Raw genomic sequence first — 22,024 nt, 5'->3', positions numbered from 1 at the left:
CAGCTCTGGGGTATGGAGCTGTAAGGCTCGGACATGGCTGCTTCTCAGCAGTGTTAGCTTCGGTGGCTCTCGCTGTCATCAGTTCACCATGTACAGTGACAGTGGCGGCCAAGATCCAGAGGAGTGTCAATGGAGGTGACACTGTCTAGGCAGTCCCTGTCCTCTGAAGCATTCAGTAAGTCACATATGTTAAGACTTCCTGCTGGGTGGCTGTGGCACACACCTATAATCCCAGTACTCAAGAGACAGAGGCATGTGGATCTCTGAGTTCAAGGCCAGCCTGGTCTACAGAGTAAGTGCCAGGACTACACAGAGAAACCCTGTCTCAAACAAACAAACAAACAAACAAACAAAAACAAAAACTTCCTTTAGGGGCTCAGCTTTTCCCTCTGCCACAATGATTGTTGCACCCAGGCCCTGTCAGCCACCTATACACAGCTGTGGTTCTGCCCTGCCTCATGCTGATGCCAAGGCCCAGACTTCCTGTTTCCCCTGAAGGTGCCAGAGGTGGAGGCTGAGGCAATGCTATGGCCTGGGGCACTGTATGGCAGCTTAGTGCAGGAGAGCTGGCTCCTGCCCAGAACTGCCCTCAGCTCTTCCCTGTCCTGCCACAGGTGGGTGTCTCAGAAGCAGGCCTGCAGCATGAGATCCTAAGGAGAGCCCAGGACCTGCTACACGGGGGCAGAGTCCAAGCAGGTACAAAGTCCAGGCTCTTTCTAGAGCTGTTCAGAGGCCCAGGTGTGTGGGGGCTGGGATTGACAGCCTAGGGGCCACTGGCTCCAGGGCAGAGCTCTGGGCACAGAGGGGCCGTTGTGTGGGGGAGGGACTTGGGGTGTTCCCATTCTGCCATCCCCTAGTGGTCCCTGTGTCCTGGGGAGCCTGGTAGAGCCGCTGGCCACTAGCCAAGGGCACCTGTCCTGCAGTGCCACCACTGGATGGCGCTGTGGCCCCAGGCAAGTGATGTCCTCTCTCAGCTCTGAAGGATCCACAAGCAGTGTGGAGTTGGCTGGGCAAAGCATTCACTCCAGATAGAGACTTGAAGAGAAAGAGCCTGTCCCCTGCTCTTGCACTGGAGGCACCTCCCCCGCAGCCAGATCACTCACTTTGGGGTGCACACAAGCCAGGAGATCTCCTAGGGATTGGGGTCATGTGGGGATGACTCTCTGGCTTAGCCTGTCTCTCTGATTTCCTCAGAGTTGAAACCAGCCAAGAATGAGGTCCTTGGTGTCCTGGAACCTTCCACAGCCCCTCAGGAGCCTGCTGCCTCAGTGAGACCCTCTGCGCCCCCAGCAGAACTGGACACGCCGACCTCAGAGTGCGTTGTGTGCCTGGAACGTGAGGTGAGTCTGGGAAGATGCTACAAACCCCAAAACACAGGACACTGAAGTGACCCGTGACCTGTGACCCATGACCCATGACCTAGATGCACGCTGTGCTAACATTGTCTAGAGTCTCTTTTTCACCAAGAGGAAGGATTTTTCCCTCAGCTCATCAGCTTTATTAGGGAAGAGTTCTCCCATCAGTACTCACCAAGAGCAGGGTTCTCCCTCAGGCCTTTTGAAATGGTTGCAGAATTAACACTTATTGCACAAAGTCAACATACCAGTGCTCAAAATACAGATCCTCCCTCACATCCACCCAGGAATCAGACTTGGAAAAGTAGTCAAGGGGCCTGGGCATGGTGGTGCGTGCCTGTCTTGCCAGCCTGTGAGAGGTGAGGAGAGCAGGAGCCCTGCATCTAAGGGCTGTGTAGCAAGACCCTGGCTCAAGAAACCCCAAAAGGGCTGGAGAGATGGCTCAAGCACCCAAGTTTTGCTCCCTGCACCCATCTTAGGTGCCTCACAACTTGAGGGGCTCCACACCCTCCTCTGCCTCTGTGAGTAGCTACACACAGGTCTCACACACACACGTAAGTGACTAAATGAGGCGGCCACGGTGGCAGCTCGGTAGCTCTCGGGCATTCAGAAGATTCCGGATGCTGCGTGGCAGAGGGCACAGCAGTTAGAACTCTAACCAAGGCCCTGTCCGCAGGCTCAGAAAGTGACTCCCAGTTTCTTGATCTGATAAATGACGCTGAAGGAGTTGGAGACTTCTCGGGACGTGTGCATGCCAAGGGGCTGTGCTAAGGCAGAGTCGGGGTACATATATATATACACACACACACACACACACACACATATATATACACAAGGCTGCTGACCTATAAGGTTGAAGTCATTTTTAGACAAGGCATCACAATTTGGCAAGTGCACACCCACAAAATAACTACAAAGAGGTACACACCTTGCATCCCAGCCTTCAGGCAGTGGAGGCAGCTCAGCGCAGGGCATTTGGCCTAGCATACACTGCAGGAAAGGGCTGTTGGATTGCAGATGTCTGAATGCTATTGCAGTCTATAGAGAAATAGGCACAAAACTGCCGACAGGCCTGACTAGGTTTTCACACTTGCTGGCATGTGTCTGGGGCTGGGATGAGGTCACGCTCACCAGAAGAACAGAGCAGAGAACAGAGCTCCTTCCTCCACAGGCCCAGATGGTCTTCCTCACCTGCGGCCATGTCTGCTGCTGCCAGCAGTGCTGCCAGCCGCTGCGCACCTGCCCACTGTGCCGCCAGGAAATCTCCCAGCGCCTCCGGATCTACCACAGCAGCTGAGCGCACAGCCAGCTACCAGCCCTGGCCCTCGCTTGCCACCATCTCCACCACTGCTGGACTCCACCTCCCCATAATCCCCGGACTAAGGCAAGAGTGCCGTAGGCCACCCCATCCCCACTGCCGTGAACTCTAGGGAGGCAGATGGGGTGTTCCTGGCCTGTGACATGGCTAGTCTGAACAGTGAGAAAGAGATGGGGCATAGGGACAAGGTCCAGGAGATGGAGGTAGCCCTGCCACCAGCAGGACTCAGGAATCCATGTTACTAGCCAAGCCTCAGCGCTACCCCCGGCACTCTGCTGCTTCTGGAGGTGTCCATATCTGTGGAGTGCACCAGCCGTCCTGGCCTGAGGTAGGGCAGTCTCCCTGGGAAGGGGTGGGTGGCTCAGGACCACTCCCCAGCCATCTTCTGCTTTCTGAACACCGCCCTCCCATATCTGCACCCTCAGCCCACACAGGCAGGTTGATTCAAAACAGGAACACAAATACAGATAAATCCGAGTCACCCCTGGAGTGGGCAGCTCTTGTAGGGGAACGAGCCAGAGCTAGGCCAAAGGGAAGGCAGCAGACACACTACCCAGTAGAGAGTTGGGCAGCATCCTTTTCAACAGAGGGCAAGGGGAGCAGAGCCGGGGGCGGGGCCTCAGCATCCTTAATAAGCAGCTGTGCTCAGTGACTGTCCTAGGTTAGAGGCTGCCGAGGCAACTGAAAGGCATGCTAAGTCTGAGGTGGGCAGTCTACCCCCACCAGTTGTAGTAATGGGGGGGGGGTCCGTATGACTTGATAGCCTTCTGCCCTCCCCGGGATACTGTATATGGCCTGTAGCATGTGCTCAACAAATACCGCCCGATGGGCCCTCAGGGAACTAGCCGCTGGCACAGGCCCAGAGCCCACCCTCATAAGCAGGCGCTTGGATTGCTCAGCTGTCGGGCCAGTCACCTCAAAGCTCCATGGCCTCTCCCTTGTCTCAGAGTGCCAGTTCCCCACTCTGAAATAGGGCGCTGCTAGAGTGGGCTAAAGAAAGAGCTCAGGAAATCGGTTAGCATTTGAAATCTGGATCCCCAGAACGCACAGAAAGGGTCAGGCAAGTGCATGTAATCATAGTACTGGGCAGATCCCTGGGGCTTAACAGCCCACCAGGCTATCCTAGCTGATGAGTTCCAGGCCAGTGAGAGACTTCATCTCAAAACACAAGGTAGACCGACATCTGAGAGCCTTTGGCTTACACACACACACACACGAACACAGGAACACACATAGGAACACACTCAGATCAGGGACATAGCAGCTCATATGATGAGCCCAAGAAAGCTGAATTGAATAGTGTCCCAAGGCACCCAGGTCTCCCGGACCCCAGCAGCACAAGGAAATGAGCTTTAAATAAAGCGTTTATTGATGGGCAGAAGCTTACAGTTTGCATAGATTCTTCATACCATATCTGGAAGGCTGGTGGAAACCCCCAAGGCACTAGAGAGCGGAAGAAGTTAGCATACGATGGAGTCGGGCCGCGTCCTGTGGGTCTGAGGCCTGGATCTGGAGAGCAGGTCCACTTAACAAAGGACACAGGGCTGGGAGGGGACCACATCCTAGGGACCTTGAAGAGGCAGTGGTAGTTTCTGCTTTGTTCCCCTAACCCCAGCAGGAGTCTGGGGAGGCCCACGGTGACAGTCACCAGCTGAGTCCTCCTTGGTTTGACCCTCATGACTAAGAGGAAACAAGCCCAAATGGCTTCAGGGGACATTGGAAGAGGGGTCTGGAATTGTCCGGTTTAGGTGATGTGAGGTGCAGAGGCCAAGGATGTTCAACAGTATCTCAGAGCCATGGCCCTCGGGAGCCCCTACAGGGCTGGGAAATGACAGCCCACATTCAAGCCCTGCCAGGGAGCAACTGTCAGCCCACAGTGGGCTTGGGAAGCCAGGCAGATGGACAGGGGCAGTAGGCACCCAAGACACTTCAGCTTTCAGCCACCTTCACTTTGCCATCCTGACCTCAGTCAGACACTCCCAACCTCCGTCCCCTCAGGACACGTCCCCTGCACAGACTAACACATTCTAGGCCTTTCTCATCCCATCACAGGCCCTTTGTACCACTCCCCTGTAAGTCTCCCAAGCCCCACCCTCCCACAGCAGTAGCCAGCAAAGTAAGGCCAATGTCTACTCAAAACCTTTCTAGCCTTGGGGCCTCCTGCAGGGAGGGGACAGGACAGACTGGACCTCCATCTCGTCCTTGTCACACTGGTACCAAGGAGCCTTAGAGTGAGATGGCAGCTTACCAGCCTCCTAGACGTGAGTCACAGCACCAATGCCTTCACCCCCCGCCATCAAGAACCACCATGAGGGAAACAGGTGACAGTACGAGGGCAGGATGGAGGGGACCCCCAGCCCCTTGCAGAGAGGAAACCCTCAAAACCAGACCCAGCACGGGAGACTAGCCCACAGAAAACAGGCCAGTAACAGATACACTGAACCCCATAAAGTGACTTGGCTAGGCCAGACCCCTGGAGGTGCCATAGCACCCCAGCCGCCTCCCCCATAAGGCACAGGCTGGAGCACCCCTTCCCAGAGATGAGGCTGCAGAGTCCAACAGAAGCCTGGAGGCCCATGCCTAGAACTCCGTCTGCACTCCAGCGCTGTCCTCAGTGGTGGTGTGGATGGGGGGACGGCCACCAGGGCTGGAGACCTGCTCCCCCGTCTCTTGATCGCTGGGCTTAGGGGGCTCAAGGTCCACAGGCTTTCCAGGTGGGAGATGCCGGAGTGGTGAGGCTGGCGGTGAGGCGGCCTCTGGCAGTGCTGTGGGCTGGGGGCTCTCCTGCACAGGGGCCCCATTGAGAAGAGGGCTGGCTGGTGGGGGGCTCTCAACCTGCACATCCTGGGCCAACAGGCCTCGGAGCTCCGTGACACTGTCCAGGGACGCAGGTGATGGTGGTTCAGAGCCAGCCTCGAAGGGCAGCCCCGACTCCTCATCCTGGACCACAGACACCACCTGCTTGGCACGCCTGCGCTTTTCTGTGAGGGTGGCTGCTTCAGAAGGGCTGGGGCTGGGGCTGCCACCGCTGTCGCTGCCATCACCGCTGTCACCATACTGTTCGCCCCAGTCAATGGGCACGCCCTCAGCCAGCAGGTGTAGGTTGGGGTCACTGTTATGCAGAACCATGCTATCCCGGTAGAGGTTGTGTTTGCGCTGCACTGCGGCCTCCTTCACAGCTGCAAGACCAAAGGAGAGGCAGTGCGCTCAGCACGGACCACCACAGCCAGCCTGCTGCCCTCCCAGGCCCTCTTCTCACCCCTCCCTCCAGGCCTCCCTGCTGCAGAACTAACTCAGGCCAAGGCTGCAAGCTGGCAGTCCCTCCCTCTGCACCTTCAGTAAAGCCAGGGACCAGAGAGGACACTTAAAGCACAGAGAAGCCAGTGGGCTGGGTGCAGCCCTCTGGAGCCCCAGCCTCTGTGCGCCTTAGCTACTGCTGCCTAGGACCGCTCTGGGCCGCCCGTCCGCTCACCCTGCAGGATGTCCTTCATGACCGTCTGCAGCACCACCTCCTCGTATGTGTTCTCCACCAGGATGAACCTGGCGAAGTCCTCAAAGATGAGCTCCTGGAAGCGCGGCAGCTCCTGCCAGGGAAGCAGGTAGAAAAGGGTCAGAGGCGTCACCCCCGGCTGGTCCCCCGAGGGGCTAGGGCAGGCAGGGACTCACCGACTTGCAGGTGGGGGCCAGCTTTTTGAGCAGGAAGGGAATGGTGATCTGCAGCAGCGCCTCCCGGAAGAACCTCTTGCGCACGGAACTGCTGTCGTAGTCGTATTTCTGCATGGAGGGACGCAGGAGGACCCTGGGTCAGGAGCTCCCTACCTGGTGGGAGGGTGGGACCCAAGCCCCGAGCGCCCGTGCACCTAAGCCCAGAGCACCCATGCACCTAAGCACCAGTGCGTCCTGGGGATGGTGTCTGGGCAGTCGGTTCTGGGCTCGGCTGGCCATGCCTCACCTTCAGCACCCGCTCCAGAATCCGCTGGATGGACTTGCACAGCTCCTCCTTGGTGGGCCCCTTCCCCAGCTCTTGGTGCAGGAGGGTTTCAAAGGTGTACACGGCGTTGTCCATTTGCTGCAAGGGGGCACAGAAGGGCTCCTAAGACCCTGCGTCCTCCACCAGGCCCCCAGCCCCCACCCCAGGCCTGTCACAGAGGAATTGGGGGAGGTCTGTGGCTTGTGTGCTCGCTGCATGCCTAGGTGCAGGTGTCTGCCTGAGGGCGCAGAAGGGATTGCAAGGTGGTGAGGACAACTTCCCAGAGGTAGGAGGATAAGGAGACCCGATAGGCAGCCCAAGTCAGCAGGTAAGCAAGAGGCACCGGTGTTCTGAAAGGCACAGGAAGGGCACAAGGGTTTCCCTCTCCCGGCGATGGGTGCCCTGGGAGGCGGCCAGCAGGGTATGGGCTGGTGGGGACACACCTCTCGCATGTGGATCTGGGCTCGCTGCTTGAACACAGAAGTGCTAGACACGTCAAAGCGCTGCTGTAGCCCATCGAGCCGCAGTGGCTCCATCTTCTCGTAGCAGCTCTGCATCTTCAGGGGGTGGTACGCCAGTTGGGACAGCTTCTCCATATACTGCAGGGGGCGGGGCCACATGGGTGACTACACAGCCTCCACATACTCACACCTTACCTGGGCCTGCCGCCACCAGCTACCCAGGGATGGCCTCCTGGAACTGTGCCCACTAGGACAAGCCTAGGAGGGCCCAGGAGAGAAGGGAAGGGGACCCTGAAGGCAGAACATCAGTGTTGAGGAGAGAGGCCAGCCCACACTCTGCAGGACAGTTCTCATCACCTCTAGGTGCTGGTGACCTTGGGCAAATGGCCACTCTCGCTTTCTGAGCATCATTGTCTTCAAGCCCCAAATCAGCAGACATCTTGTTGGGATTTCTAAGGTCCTCCTGGGTTCTCAAATTACGATTATTACTACCCTGGGACTCCCAGACTTGAAGTCTGAAGGAAGAGGCTAAAATTCAGGACAGACTCTAGACAAAGGCTGCCAACTAGGGACCATAGAAAGATACTGTTAATCCTGAGAGCTAGGTCACCAGGACAGGTAGGACTGATTTGCTGCTTGTACTTGTGGGGTGTGACTTGTAAATGCCTCAGATCACACCTGAAGCGTGCCTACCCTGCCTCCCTCACTTTAGCAACCATCTTGCTTTATACTAAAGGCTGCTGGTACACAGCAAAACTATCCACTCTTTCCTCTAGCCGCCAGGCCCCTGTTGGACAGGACAGCTTTGTCCTGTGGCTTTGCCTCAGGTCTCTGTCGATGCTGAAAAAGGGCAGCCCACCCTGAGACACATAGCAGAAGCTCTGGGGGACACCAGACCCGTGCCCAGGTCTCACCTCGCCCAGCTTGTCAATGCCTCCCTCGTTGATCACGTTCAGATTCATGTCGGTGACCTCTTTGAAGAAGACATCCCGCACCTCAGTGAAGCCCTGGCTAGTGGGCACCATCAGGGCCTCCAGGATAGAGGGGATGTAGGGCTGGACGTGGTTCCTCACGCACACCTCTGCCTTGGGGAGGATGAAGGCTGTATGGGGAGGGGGAGAATTTTGCTGGTGGGTGGTGCCTGGGGCACAGTTCACCCAGCTCACCAGCCCAGCCCACGCACGTTCCCATCCTGGACGCCCAAGAAGCTGCTAGTGACATGAGCCAGCTCACTGACCTTGGAGAGGAAATCAATAAAGACAACAAATCGAAGTGGAAGAAATACATCTGCCAGCCAGCACCGCAGAGGTGGAGGCAGGAGAACCCAAAGCTTAGCGCCATCCTCTGTTACAAGTTTGAGACTGGCCTGGGAAATGCCTCATAAGAAAAGGAAGGAAGGGGAGGGAGGAAGGATAGGAAGGAAGGAAAAATGAAAGAGACGGAAAAAAATTTGCAACAAAGGGGCCTCAGTGGATCCAGTGAGCTCTGTGGAAGCTGACCCCTACCCTGGCTCTTTCTGGCCAGCTCTTCAGAACATTCCAACCACAGCATCTTCGCCCAGGGGGTGTTCTGTACCCCACCTCTACGAGATACTTACTACACACAATAAATGTCAGCTCTCGGGACCCCGCTAACCTCCCAGCAAATGCGGCTGATCCACAGTCACCCGCAGGAAGCCACGGCCGGTAGTAGTGTGTGTCAAAGGGACACACAGCGGATGGTGAAAGGGGATGTACAATCTGGAGAGGCTAGGACAGTCCACCAGGAGGACATGTCACCAGACCTGAGTTGGCCAAGGATGGACAGAGGTTTAAATCTCTAAGACAAAAATCTCCACTTCCAAAATCTGAGCCTAGTATCAAAATCTTGTCATCCTAAGCTAAGGCAGAAGGACCCCAAACTCAAGTCTAGCCTGGGTAACATAATACTTTGTCTCAAACAGTAAAAAGAGACTAACGCCGAAGCTCAGTGACGGAGTGCTTGTCAAGTCTGGCTAAAGCCCCAGGTTCGATTCCCAGCACCGCCAGAATCAAATCTAGATTTGCAGGAATAAAACCTACAGTTTGCAGGCGTCACGGGGACCTGGATCTGATTGATTTTTTCAGCAGAACCAAAAGCAAGTGAAAGATCACACTACAGAGAAGCTGGCCCGGCCCCGTGCACAGTGGCTTCTGGCCCACCTACCTCGGATCTTGCTGGCCAAGTGCTCCTTGGAGGTGATGATCTGGTCCATGTCAGTGCGAATGACAGCCTCCATGGCCGGCCGGGCCATCTGCAGCTTAGACAGCACCTCCTCGAAGTGCGCCTTGGCCTGCTCAAACACCAGGCGGTACACAGCATCCGAGATCTATGGGTACAGTAGAGGTGTCAACACCAGGGCTGAGGGCAGAGTGCCAGCTGTTCCCCCTCAGCCCCACATCCCTGCCAGGGGTCCCCGGTCCACACACCAGGATCCACTGTCGCTGCCGCTCCTGCGGCTTTCCCTTCAGCCGTGGGCCAAGCTCTGCCTTCAGTGCTGGGACCAGCTCCTCCATCACCAGGTTGCTTAGGATCTAGGACCAAGTGGCAAGACACGGGGCAGGGCTCAGCCCCTCTCTACCTGACTTGACTCTCTGCTTGTCTCCAGCCACTCAAGGCCTCTCCTCTGGGCCTCCTCCACACCTCAACAGAGCCAGCTCCCAAGCACGCCCTATAGGTGTCAGACTTATCTGCCTGGGCACCATCAGCATCCCCGAATTCCAGTGTTACAGCTCAAGGCCTCTGCAGGTCTCCCACACACACACAAATGTGTGTCTGTGGTATCTGTCTCCTGTACAGCAGGGCTCCTGAAGAAAGGGGCTATAGCCGTTTTGTTCATGGCTGCCCTGGCCATGCCCCCACCCCCAGCACCCACAGACACGCGTGGACAGATTGGCGGGTGTAGTGAGAGTTTTGTAATTTTGGTTTCTTTTTAAAAACCACAGACGTAAGACCATGTTTTTGTTTAGTCCCAGGTGTGGGGACATGGGGCTGCTTAGCAGCATCTGACTATGATCTGCCTTGTGCACTGGAAGAGGCATGGTTTTGCCACCTGCAGATAGTTTCTGTGATTGTGTGAAGACACAAAAACAAAGAAATCAGATTCAGGGATTTTCCTATTTCCTCTCTCCCAAAGGCTGGGAAAAAGAAGAACCCATGAAATGGCAAAGACTGGCTATAAACAGGGGTTCTCACCCAATTCTGCTCTTGCCATCTCTTCCCAAACCTGTCGCACCCCAGAACCCGACTCCTATTGCAGCCTTACACACTAGGGCCCCCCCCCAAGCAGCCCTTCCGACCTCACCTGCACCTCGTTGCCACACAGCATTTCCCAGGTGCCGTACTGCTCCTTCGACTGTCGGTACATGCGGATGGCGTCTGTGAATGCAGGGCCCTCCACCTTTGAGTTCTCAGGGATCCCTGCCCAGGCCAGAGGGCGGAGAGGAAGGAAGGACACAGGTGGTCAGCAAAGGACCTCTGCCAAGACCACCAACCAGCGCATGCACTCACCCCATCTAGGTCACACACGGCAGGGAAGGCAGCTGTGACTCGCGCTGCAGTAGCCCAGCAATCCTGTGCTGCCCCTCCAAATCACCTGCAACCTCTGTACCACCACCAGCCCTGATCCCCCACATATGGCTCCATTAGTGTCCTGTGACGTGCCCATGGCATGACAGACAGTAAATATTTCCAGCTGTACAGGCCAGACAACCTCTGTCCCAGTGCAGGACCTAGCATCCCAGCCTGCAAACAGCAGAGCTGGTCTTTCTCAATTACCCCTTGCTGCAAAAATAGGCCAGGGGCTGACCTTGATCCATGAGCTGCTTGTTGGGCCTTGCTTTATATCACCGAGAGAGCCTCAGTTTCCTCTTATGGAAACAATGTCCCTCGCCTGGCCTCCTACATGTACTAGGGGCTACCATGTACCTACAGTGAGCCACAGGAAGTCCAGGTGAGTGGCACCAGGGTCCTAAGTATGTCAGGCAAGCACTCTACCCCGGAGCCACATGCCCAGCCACTGAAGGACACTTTCTATCAGAAGCTCCGAGCCTTTCCTGCAACACCCTGGGCCCTGGGCCTGCCTTGTCTGGGTGCTGCCTCGGTGCTAAGTACAGGTGCTAAAACTTGGCTGAGGCTGCAGCCCAGTGGTAGAGGCCCCTAGTCCAGTCCCTGGGGTGGGAAAGGAGGAGGAGGGGAGGGTCAAATGAGGGTGTGACTGCTGCTAACAAGTAGGAAAGAAATACTATTCTGTATTGCTGTTGCTGCTGCTGGTGACGGTGGTGATGGTGGTGATGGGGCCCTGTGTTGCAGGGCAGGTGAGCTTATGCTGAGGAAACAAGAGGCAGGAAGTGGCCAAATCTGAGTAGGGAGAGAGCATGGCTAACTTACCAAACCTAGCCACATGCCTCTGACCACAGTGTCCCTGGAACCCAAGAAGGGGAAACAGCAATTTGTGCATCACAAACCCCAGCGCCCACTGCAGTGACAACAGGCTGAGTCACCCCACAGACAAAAGTCCCTCGCCACAGCCAGCCTCCCACAGGGATCACTGCCTGTCGGAGCCAGGGGATGTTCTGCCATGGGGCCATGAAGCTCAAGCCAACAGTGCCCATCTCTGCATTCCCGGAACCCAGGGCCAGGCTGGGGGCAGAACAGGGTGTCAGGGGCGTGTAGGAGGAGCCCCCAGTCAGGCTCTCAGGACACACTCTTCTAGAGCTCAGGTTCTGTCTGGGAAATCTGGCAATACACCAATCGCAGCCTCTCCCGGAGCTAGGAATTTCTCTTCCGTGCATGGCGAGCAAGCGTGCAGGGCAGCGGTGTCCCCGGTAGGAAGAGGGCGTCTCCCGCTAAGGACCTTCTCCAGTCTGCACATGCAGCCACACCATCCTCCACAGGAGTGCAGTCACCCTGCCTGTGAGCCTGGCTGACAGTGAGCGCTGTGTTCACCTGGCAAGGCACCTCAGAATAGGGCTGTATTTAGAACTTCTCTCTCCCAATAGCAAAGCCTGCCATATTTTTTGGACCATAAGACGCACTTCCCCCCCCCCCAGAAGTGGAGGAGGGAGGGGATTAGGGTGTGCCTTATGGTTCGATTGCTGGTTTTACTGTTTTTCTTGGTTTACTGCTCTAAAAACTGGGTGCATCTTATGGTCCAAAATATACTGTAACTGAGAAGTGAGGTGAGCTCACATCTAGTTCGACTAGCATCTTCATGAGAAAGGGAAATGTCTTTCTTTCTTTTTATTTTGGTTTCTCCAGACAGGGTGTAGCCTTGGCTGTCCTGAAACTCCCTCTGTAGACCAGGCTGGCCTCAAACTCACAGAGATCTGCCTGGCTCTGCCTCCCGAGTGCCGGGATTACAGGTGTGTGTGTGTGTGACCACTGCCTGGCTGTGTGTGTGTGTGTATGTGTGTATGTGTGTGTGTGTGTGTGTGTGTGTGTGTGTGTGTTTGTCTTCAAGGTCAAAGATCAAGGTGAAGTGTCCTCTATTGATCTCCATCTTTCTTAATTTTATTCTATTTTATGTGCATGGGCATTTTGCCTGCATGTATGTCTGTGTACCAGGTGTCTGAGGAGTCTAAAAGGCAGCTTAGGATCCTCTGAAACTCGATGCGAGCCACTTGTGTGTACTGGGAACTGAACCCAGGTCCTCTGGAAGGCAGCCAGTGCTCTAACCGCGGAACTGTCTCAGCGCTGCCTTCTTACTCTTTGAGATAAGAGTCCCTCACTGAAGCCGGAGTACATTTCAGCTGCGCTGGCTGGCCAGCGAGCACCTGGCTTCCAGGTCCCCTCTAGCGCTTGGCAGAGACGCCTACTGCTACACAGACTTTGATGTGGGTCTTAGGACCCCAAACTCAAGGCCTCAGGATAAAAGTACTTCATTCACTGAGCTACCTCCCTGTCCTGGTTTGTCTGTCTGTCTGTCCAGCCCAGAATGGCCTGGAACTCACTCTTTTGCTCAAATCGGAGCCATCATACCTCACCCAGACAGAAGGGGACTGTGTGTGTTTGTTTGTTTGTTGGAAGTGGTCTCACTATGTACTCAGGCCTTAAACTTACAGAAGTCTGAGGCAGAATGATCATGTTGAGCCTTGGAGTTTGGGGCCAGCCTGGGCAAGCCTCTGTCTCAAAAAATATAATAATTAATAATAATAATAATAATAATAATAATAATAATAATAATATGATGATGATGATGATGATGAGCTCAGCAAAGGAACACCCTGCTCCCTGCTGCCCTCACCAACCCGGTCCTCTACCCCCCAGAACTAGAAGAAAAGTTGTTGTGTGAGTCCTGGGCTGAGCCTTCATATATATCAGCCCATTTCAACCCTCAAAGGAGGTGGGGAGGAGGCTGGTCTTAGCTTCAAAGGAATGCAGGTTCCAGCCGTGTTTGTTGCATGTGCCATGTGTGCATGGTGACATACATCCATCACGCCAGCACGGTCAAGGCAGGAGGAACACAGCAAGCTCAAGGCCAGCACGGACTATCAGGACTGTCTCAAAAGAAACCAGGGACGGGATGGGCAAAGCCACTGACTTGAGAACTAGGCTAGGGGCATGGTTACATGGGACTGGAACCCAGGACCTCTTTAGTCTAGTCAAACCCAAGGACTGAGCAGGACCCGGCCACCAGGCCTTCAGTGCCCTGGCTGCCTTCTGACACCCCCCACTGCTCCAGGAATGCGCGGCAGCATGTGAAGGGGGCCCTAGCCAGACTGGCAGCCACCCAGCTTGGCCTCCTTCCCCCACCCTTCCACCCCCACTTCCTGGCAGGGCCAGGAGTGAGCAATTCCAGGCTCCACAAATTCCAGGCCCAGCCTCAACAAGGGAGGAAGCAGAGAGCTTTCTCACAGTCCTGGGGTGGAGGGAAGAGCCCTGTCTGGAACCAGCCTCCTCAGCTCCTGCGGGGGTGGGACTTCCTGTCATCCCAGCACACATGACCTTCCAGCTGAATGCTTGCTGTGTGTCAGAGCGAGGCTCGCAGCTCTGTCTGAACCAGCTCGTGCCTCCATTTCACAGTCCCTACTGTGATACACACCAGGGACCTGACCTGTGACTTTACTCCCACTTAGCCCAGGCCTCACCGCTCTCCTCCCTCCCAACCCCAGTGGCCTCTGCTCTGTCATAGTAGGTAAGCCAGCAGCCTTGGGAACCTGCAGAGAGCTCACGGGCCAGCAATGAACAAGGAAGGAGGGTGTCTCAGGCGAGGCAGCCAGATCCTGAGCCAGAGCCACAGCCCCAGGGACCTGGGAACAGGAGGCCTTTGTCGGCAGCAGGGCAGGGCCCCGCCCAGGTGTCAGGGCTTGGCCTGGCTGAAGACCTAGTCTCCTCCCATCCCACAGATTCCAGGAGGGGTGGAGGCCTCTCTCAAGAGGTGGGGTGAGCTGGGTTCAGCTCAGGTGCCCTCATCACCAGGTGGGGCGGCGCCTGAGAAGGTGGGTGAGTGTTGCTTTGGGCCTCCCTCTGCCTCTGGGACCACATCACTAGGTCAGGGCAAAAAGAGGACAATCTTTTGTAATTCCTCAGAATCCTATAAGGCCCTTGCAGACCTGGCCTGAGACACACACACACACACACACACACACACACACACACACACACACACTACTTGTCCTCATTCTGAGCCGTCCTTTATGGGGGCCACAGCCTCTTACAGGGAACACTTCCCCAGCCTGCAGGCCTATCCACAGTGGAGCCTGCCCATCACCTCCTCCCTAGCCACAGGGCAGCACCTCCCCCAACACATGCACAGGCTCCCAGCCAGCACCCAGAACGAAGAACACCACCCTCCCTGGTAGCTCATCTGTGCCACATCTGTCTCTCCATCACACAGCTGGCAGCGTGCGGGCTGGGTACACTCCTTGCTCCCCTTTTATAGACTCAGAATAGATGCCATAAATGTTAGCGGGCTACATGAGTCAGCCAAAGACTAAGAGGATGAGTTTACAAATGAGGGAGGGAAGGAGGGAGGGAGGGAGGGAGGGAGGTCTCTTTCTAGATCACCATGTGTAAGGAAGGAAATTATATCATAGAAAATATTTTGGTGTGTAGTGTGACAGGATCCCACTGTAGCCCAGGCTATCCTAGAATCACTATGTAGCCCAGGCTGACCTGGAATCCAGAGGGATCCTCTGGAAACCGTTATACCCAGCTATGAAAAAAAAGTCTTGTCTAAGCACAAAGTAGACTCCTGCTCGGAACCCCACAGTACCCCAAAATACACAAGGGATACTTATTGCCATTTTACATAGAACTGAAGGGGGAAGTCAGTCTCTATGAAAGTTAATCCTGACTGTCAACCTGACAGGGCTTAGAATCACGGTGGAAACGAACCTCTGGGCATATCTGTGAGGGTGATTCTAGATTGAGTTAACTCGGGTGGAAGAGTCACCCTAAACACGGGTGGCACTAACTCTGGGCTGAGCTGCCAGACTGAATAAAAAGGAGAAAGGAGCTGGCGGCAGCCTCCTCGCCCTCCCTTGCTGACAGTGTGAGCCGCTGCCTCACACTCCTGCCCCCACGCCCTCCCTGCCACAGTACCCTTGAAATGGGAGACAAAAATAAACCTCTTTTTACTTGAAGTTGCTTTTGTGACAGCAGCAACACTAACTACTATAAATTTCTGAACATCAGTTCCTAGAAAGTGGCAAAATCAAGATGATTTTGGGACCTGGGGGCCATGGGCTCAACAACCACAGCCTTCTGAGAACAATTTTGTAACGTTTCCCTGGCAACACAGAAGTATTTTCATCAAGGAAGAAGAGTAAGAGTGATAATCAAAGGGGGAAGGAGAGCAGATCATAGAGCAGGGTAGCCATACCACATGCAACCACTGGGTGACGCCACTGAGCACGTGGGTAAGTACTGCCGCCTGCTGGCGACTCACCGTTGTTGCAGTGCCGGACGCAATCCTGAAGTACCGCCTGCCACTTGTCCTGCTCAGCTTCCGTCATCATGCAGAAGTAGTAGTGACGGGCATAAGGATGCCACAGAATGAGCGGGAACTGCGTAGGGCACTTAAGGATGGGGGCGGAGCCTGATTTCGAAGTGGTCCCTGTAGAGACATAGCTGTGAGGTCTAGGCTCAGGTCCAGAGAAGGCTGTCCTGAGCCGGGACGTCCTCGCATCAGCAAGGAAGCAGCTGGCCTTCATTTTGACTCCATGGCCCAGCTACAGTGACTGTGAAACCTTGGCATCGGTGCAGACCCTTTTCCTAGAACTGGAAATAGGTCACATCCACCTTGCTTGTGTGTAAGGCACTGTGACAGGGTCAGGCCTCTAGTTCATTACAGTCTTGAGTTTCTCTTCAAATTTCAACAGCAGAGGCCAAACTGGTGGTTTAAATATCCGGGGAAGGAAAAGGGCATGTGGGCAAACAAAATAAGTAAAAAGGTATTTTTCTCTATCTCTTTGGCTCTCGTGGATATATTAGATCCAGCAAGATAACCGGTCCTGGGCTCAACACTGTGGTCAATAATATGTTGTCTGCTGGCCAGCTCTGGGTGGCTGGGCTAGCACACCCCCAGGCCCACGGCCCCTCTCAGCGCCAGGGTTCAATTGATGCTGAGGACCATGACGTCACAGGGGGCGGGGCTTAAAAGGACTGAGACTCACTCCTGGAGTCCGGGAAGATGGATTCCACCCAACACCTACCACCAAGCTGGCTTCAGTTGCATGTCCCAGGTGGGGACCATGTAAGACTCTGCAAGCCTCAGGGGGCTGAGTAGAACGGGGAGGGTGCTTTTTTTGTTTTTGTTTTTTCGAGACAGGGCTTCTCTGTGTAGCCTTGGTTGTCCTGGACTAACTCTGTAGACCAGGCTGGCCTCGAACTCACAGAGATCCGCCTGCCTCTGCCTCCCAAGTGCGTACACCACCCCACAGCTCGGATCGGAGAGGTTTATAAGATAACGTCTCAGAAACCCTCGGCAGCCATACTTAGGGTCACCATCATCTTTACCCCAGAGACAACCATGGTCCCGGGGAGAGGGGAAGAGCGTCCACCATGTAACACTGCTGCATCTGGCTTTGGCACTTGCAGGGCCTGGCTGAGGGACCAGACTCTATATGGATAGGGACAACCTGGGCAATCTCGACTTGCAAGCCTCAGGAGCCTCTCCCCTCTGAGGGCTCTGGTTGTTCACAAGATCTATTGATATTCCAGGCCCCGCTGGCCACCCTGCAGAATGGGCCCCAAGCAATGGGCTCAGGGTGACCCCCTTCCCTGGCCATTCCTTAGGCCCGTGTAGGGCAGTATGGCTGCGAACCACTGGTCCTTTACCTGGGAGGGAATTGCCAACAAGCTCCAGATACTGGTCGACAGAGGTGAGAACTTTGTAGCCGGCACTGTTGATGATGGCTCGGGGTGGTATCTGGCGCTCATAGGCCTGAAGAGAGCAAGAGAAACGCCGCCTCAAGCCTCAGAATGCGGCCCAGCACAAACCCCATCTCCAGCTGGCTCCAGGGAGCACTTGGCTACTTGTCCAAGGTGGGGGAGGGGAGAGCTAGAGGCATCGGAGTGACAGGTGGGGCTGGGATGCAGCCCGTCTCGCACGCCCCCAGGGACAGGACTTAGTCCCCACGATGGAGACTGACTGTCGTACTGACTGGAGACAGAGTGGTGTGGTGACGGAGACCCATCGCTGGGACCTCAACCTCAAGACACATCCCACATGAAATGTTTAGTGCGATGCCTAGTGTCTGAGGAGCTTGGCTAGGGCAGCTGATACCTCTGCAACCAGTGACACTGTGCTGGGGAGACTGCAGGCTTCATCTCACAGGATGCTCACAATACGAGGTGTCTCAACTCCAAGTCACACGGACAGGAAGTAGATGTTGCTGTCCCCAGAACCCAAGGCCTTTGACCATTACCTTGGACTGCTCACCCCAAATGTCTAGGTTCTAAGCGGTCACAGTGTCTCTCAGGAGAATTAGCTATCCTTACAGAAAAGGGAAGGGAACTCTGCCCACTAGGGGGCAGGCAGACTCACTGCTGGAAATAAGTCTGTAACATAATCAGGTGGGATTTCCTCTAAAGGCCGGAAGCAAAGAAAAAGACAAAATCAGTCCCCATCCTTCTCAGACCTGCACCAGGGCAAGGAGGATTGGGGAAGGGGTATCAGGACCCCCATATAGAGAGGGGCACGCAGGGCCGGGCCGGCAAACGGCTGCTGCGAATGCTGAGGAATAAGCATGGAAGGGCGTTTTGGAGAGGCAGGAAGGCTAGCCAGGAGGGAGGCTGAGGCAAGCAGAGGGCAGGCTCTGCAGTGATGGAGGGATCGGATGGGACTTGAGAGTGACTTCAGGAAGGGCTTATGAAGTGGACACAGGATGAAATGGCATTGAGAGAGAGCGAGCCCCAAGACCAAGCCGATTTGAAGAAGCAGAGAAGGCTCAAATTTTACTTTGGCCCTGGAAATTCCATGGAGAGATACTAGGTGTTAGCTTATAGGCAGCCCAGCTAGCAGCCTGCCTCTAGGTTGCTTAGCAACCTCTGACAGCATCACCTGCTGCTGCCAGATATAAAGGACAGGCCCATCACTTCTCTCTCTCTCTCTCTCTGCCCTCTAGGTTTCTCCCTCCCTCCCTGTGTGTCTGGGGCGCCGCCCCCCGCCCCTATGTCTCTCTGTCTCTGTCTCTCTCTCTACCCTCATAGCCCACTCGGGCCCTAACCCCTCTTCCCTTTGCTTCCTCCAAATAAATCTCTTCACATCAGATCTGTTGCGTGATACCTCTGTTTTTAATATAACACTAGCTGTCAGGCATAAAGGGGACAGCACGGGGTCTGCTGCCTCAGATTTTGGAATGGGGGTCAGAGAGCAAGAACTAGGTAAGTGTGTGGGGGGAGGTGGCTGGCTGCCGGGAGCATAGAGGAGAGCAGCCTGCTCACTGGAGCGCGCCCCGTGCACTCACCACTTTGTTCTCGTACAGCACCAGCCCATAGTTGTGGGGCACCAGGCTGAAGCGGTTTCTCCACTTCTTATTGTCTTCCTGGTACTGGAACAGGTTCCCAGAGAAGATGATGCGTTCATCCAGGGGCACCTGCGAACAGCAGGAAGGAAGGCATGAGGCCCCTGCCCGGGAAGGAACAGGGGAGGTCCCTACAAGGTGGGACCACAGCCATCAGTGCCTGCATTATAACTCCTCACTCAGCACACACACACACACACACACACACACACACACACACACACACACACACACACCTGGGGAGCAGCCTGTTTCCTCTAGCTTCCTGCCACTGCTACTTGAGAGCGCACCATTCACCCAGCTGGAGGACACACCCACAGGCCAAACCTGGAAGGTCCTGGTGCCAAGGCAAGCCTCTGCCCACCCAACTCTGGGCCTCAGTTTCCCCTCAGCGCAATGAAGACTTGAACTTGTAACCAGAGCTCTCCAGTGTGGCCAGCAGGCCCGGTGGCATCCCTGAGTCTGGGTGGGGAGAGACGGTGGACAGGCATCCAGGCGGAGAGGTGACCTGCGTGACCACACTCAGACGTTCCTATATAACCCCACAAAGGTGCTAGTGTCCTCATCTGTAAAATGGGCACTGCAGCTGACACTAGGCAGGCAGCATATTCAGATCACGCAGGAGATGGTGGCCACGTCAGGAATGTGCCAGAGCACAGGCACAGGACACACACACACACACACACACACACACACACACTCTCTCTCTCTCTCTCTCTCTCTCTCTCTCTCTCTCTCTCTCTCGGATTGATTTGAACACTGGAGGTGGGATGTCTTCACACCGAGGGTGGGAGCCCAAGCTGCAGCTACAGAGATCACAGAAGCTTCTGGAAGGGACGTACAGAAGCTGCAATGGACTGTGGGGCCCAGGAGAATCTAGGGATCTCCATTTCTGAGCAAGTTCTGTTTATTCTGTGATAAACATGACAACAGTTACAAAATGAACCAAGTCTAACATGTACTGATGGGAGAAATTCTGACTTTGTGCCCAAACCCTCAGGCATCTGGGGTCTGCGCATCGTGCCCTTCCTTCTGTGGTCTTCCCTGGCTCCTTTCCCCAGCTCCCCACTGCTGCTCCTCAGGGGAAAGCTACTCTCTTAAAAGGAGAGCCCATTGTGCTCAAACAATAGGACCCTAGGCCTGTTTCCTCTCTAGAAGAAAATATTTACAGGAAAAAAATGGGTCTGTGCTCCTCCCCCACTGTGGGCTTTGCTGGTGTCAGAAGGCGCCCACTTGGTGGTCTATATTTAGACTTCTGAAACCCAGCCCTGCAATCTGTCTTTTCTAGAAAGAACAGCCAGGGTTTTCCTAACACCCTGGGAAGACCCAGCCCCTCTGGTCCCTGAAGGCCCTGGGATTAGGAAAGCCCCAGTGGGTGGCTGTGTAGAGCCAGGCTCTGCACCCCACTGCCAAGCACACCCCCAGATCCTGGGGGCTGCCTGGATGCTACGTTAGGTTTTATTTTTAAGATTTTTTTCCCAAAGTAAGCTGAACTATTACAAGCAAGGCTGTAATCCCGGATTCAGGAGGGAGGTAAAGGCAGGGGACCAAAAACTCAAGGCCATCCTCGACTACAGATGGAATCTGAGGTTAGCCTGGGCTACATAAGACCTATCTTGTTGTTTTGGGGGTTTTGTTGTTGTTGTTATTGTTCTGTTTTTGGTTGGTTGGTTTGGGTTTTGGTTTTGTTTTCAAGACAGGGTTTCTCTTTGTAGCCTTGGCTGTCCTAAGCTCACTTTGTAGACCAGGCTGGCCTTGAACTCACAGAGATCCACCTGTCTCTGCCTCCCTGAATGCTGGGATTGAGTACAGGGTGTATGCCACCACGCACAACAAGACCCTATCTCAAAAGGGGAAAATTAGGTTTTTTTGTTTTTTGTTTTCAAATGGCAGAGTCATGGTTTGAGTGGAAGGGCCTGCAGGAAGTACAAAATATTTCTGACCTGATGAATCAGAGCCAGCCTTGTCACCCATCACAGAGCTAAAGAAGTGACTCCCTAGACTCTTTGTGCCTGATGACCCTCAGAGCAGGGGTCGGGTGTGAGACGGACAGGACCTGTCCATCACAAAACCACTACTGATTACTTTGCTTGCTGGGGTGGGAGGTAAGACACGAGTCCTACTTTATGTATATGCCCCAAGCTGGCCTTAAACCCCTGCTGTTCCTGCCTCTGCCTGGAGTGCTGAAGTCACAGGCCCGACACCTCACCCAGACCCATTTGTTCTTATTAGGGCTATGACTGTCTCTTTAGAAAACAATTGCGATCGTTCTGGTGACTAATGCTATTTGCCTATGACTGTCATGACTCCACATGGCAGGCAGGGTCATGAGCCATCAGAGAAAGCCCCAGGCTTTCAGAGTCCGTGAGCAACTTCAGGTCGCTCCTCTGGCTACATGTCCTGTGTGCTGGAATGAGCCCAGCCCTGTGAGCACGAGAAGCCAGACACAGAGAAAACGCTTACCACAGCACCAGCTCCCACAGCCCTGGGCTCTTGGGAACTGGGCTGCCTGAACCTTTTGTTTTTGTTTCTTTTCTGTTCTTGCTTTGAGACAGGGTCCTAGGATATAGCCCTCCGTGGCCTGGTGCTCTCTGTGTAGCCCAGGCTGGCCTATACCTCAGCTTCCCAAACACTCGGATTACAGGCTTGTGTCACCACGCTGGACTCGCCCTGTGACCTGTCACTCTAGATAGGAAAAGAAGTTCAGGCCCTGCTCATCTGGGCTGAATTCAAGCTTCCCTGTCCTTGTCACTCAAGGTGCAGGGGCACACCTGCCAGACCTGAGACCAAACAGCCCAACCTTCCTCTCCTCCCAGAGTAGGCTGCAGACAAGGAGAAAGGGTCCTGGGCTAGGAATCTGAGCCGGCTGTCTGCAACTCTGGGCTAAGCCTGGGATTTTGTACAGATTCCCTCTGTCCCTTCTCACCGCCAAC

General features: G+C 55.0%; 2 protein-coding genes across 4 annotated transcripts in view; one reads left to right on the top strand and one right to left on the bottom strand.

The window, feature by feature from the left end:
* Positions 1 to 4,054, top strand: part of LRSAM1 (leucine rich repeat and sterile alpha motif containing 1) — a 39,004-nt gene extending 34,950 nt beyond the window's left edge. For all 3 annotated transcript variants that reach the window (XM_084799377.1, XM_084799375.1, XM_084799376.1), the window contains 3 exons: positions 615 to 696; positions 1,195 to 1,340; positions 2,527 to 4,054. In XM_084799377.1, the coding sequence (XP_084655503.1) occupies positions 615 to 696; positions 1,195 to 1,340; positions 2,527 to 2,652 (354 nt within the window). In that variant the 3' untranslated portion in view covers positions 2,653 to 4,054. The remainder of the gene's footprint in view (positions 1 to 614; positions 697 to 1,194; positions 1,341 to 2,526) is intronic.
* Positions 4,020 to 22,024, bottom strand: part of NIBAN2 (niban apoptosis regulator 2) — a 51,353-nt gene continuing 33,348 nt past the window's right edge. Inside the window, exons 3-14 of the mRNA XM_084799380.1 lie at positions 19,035 to 19,163; positions 17,404 to 17,509; positions 16,013 to 16,180; positions 10,427 to 10,542; positions 9,552 to 9,656; positions 9,289 to 9,451; positions 8,019 to 8,206; positions 7,087 to 7,242; positions 6,626 to 6,742; positions 6,340 to 6,447; positions 6,146 to 6,257; positions 4,020 to 5,852 (exon numbers count right to left, since the gene is read on the bottom strand). Coding sequence (XP_084655506.1) covers positions 5,254 to 5,852; positions 6,146 to 6,257; positions 6,340 to 6,447; positions 6,626 to 6,742; positions 7,087 to 7,242; positions 8,019 to 8,206; positions 9,289 to 9,451; positions 9,552 to 9,656; positions 10,427 to 10,542; positions 16,013 to 16,180; positions 17,404 to 17,509; positions 19,035 to 19,163 — 2,067 coding nt within the window. The 3' untranslated portion in view covers positions 4,020 to 5,253. The remainder of the gene's footprint in view (positions 5,853 to 6,145; positions 6,258 to 6,339; positions 6,448 to 6,625; positions 6,743 to 7,086; positions 7,243 to 8,018; positions 8,207 to 9,288; positions 9,452 to 9,551; positions 9,657 to 10,426; positions 10,543 to 16,012; positions 16,181 to 17,403; positions 17,510 to 19,034; positions 19,164 to 22,024) is intronic.

This window comes from Acomys minous, assembly GCF_964271855.1.
Source record: "Acomys minous genome assembly, chromosome: 10".
In the NCBI taxonomy this organism is placed as follows: Eukaryota; Metazoa; Chordata; class Mammalia; order Rodentia; family Muridae; genus Acomys; species Acomys minous.
This window is presented reverse-complemented; position numbering and strand designations above follow the sequence as displayed.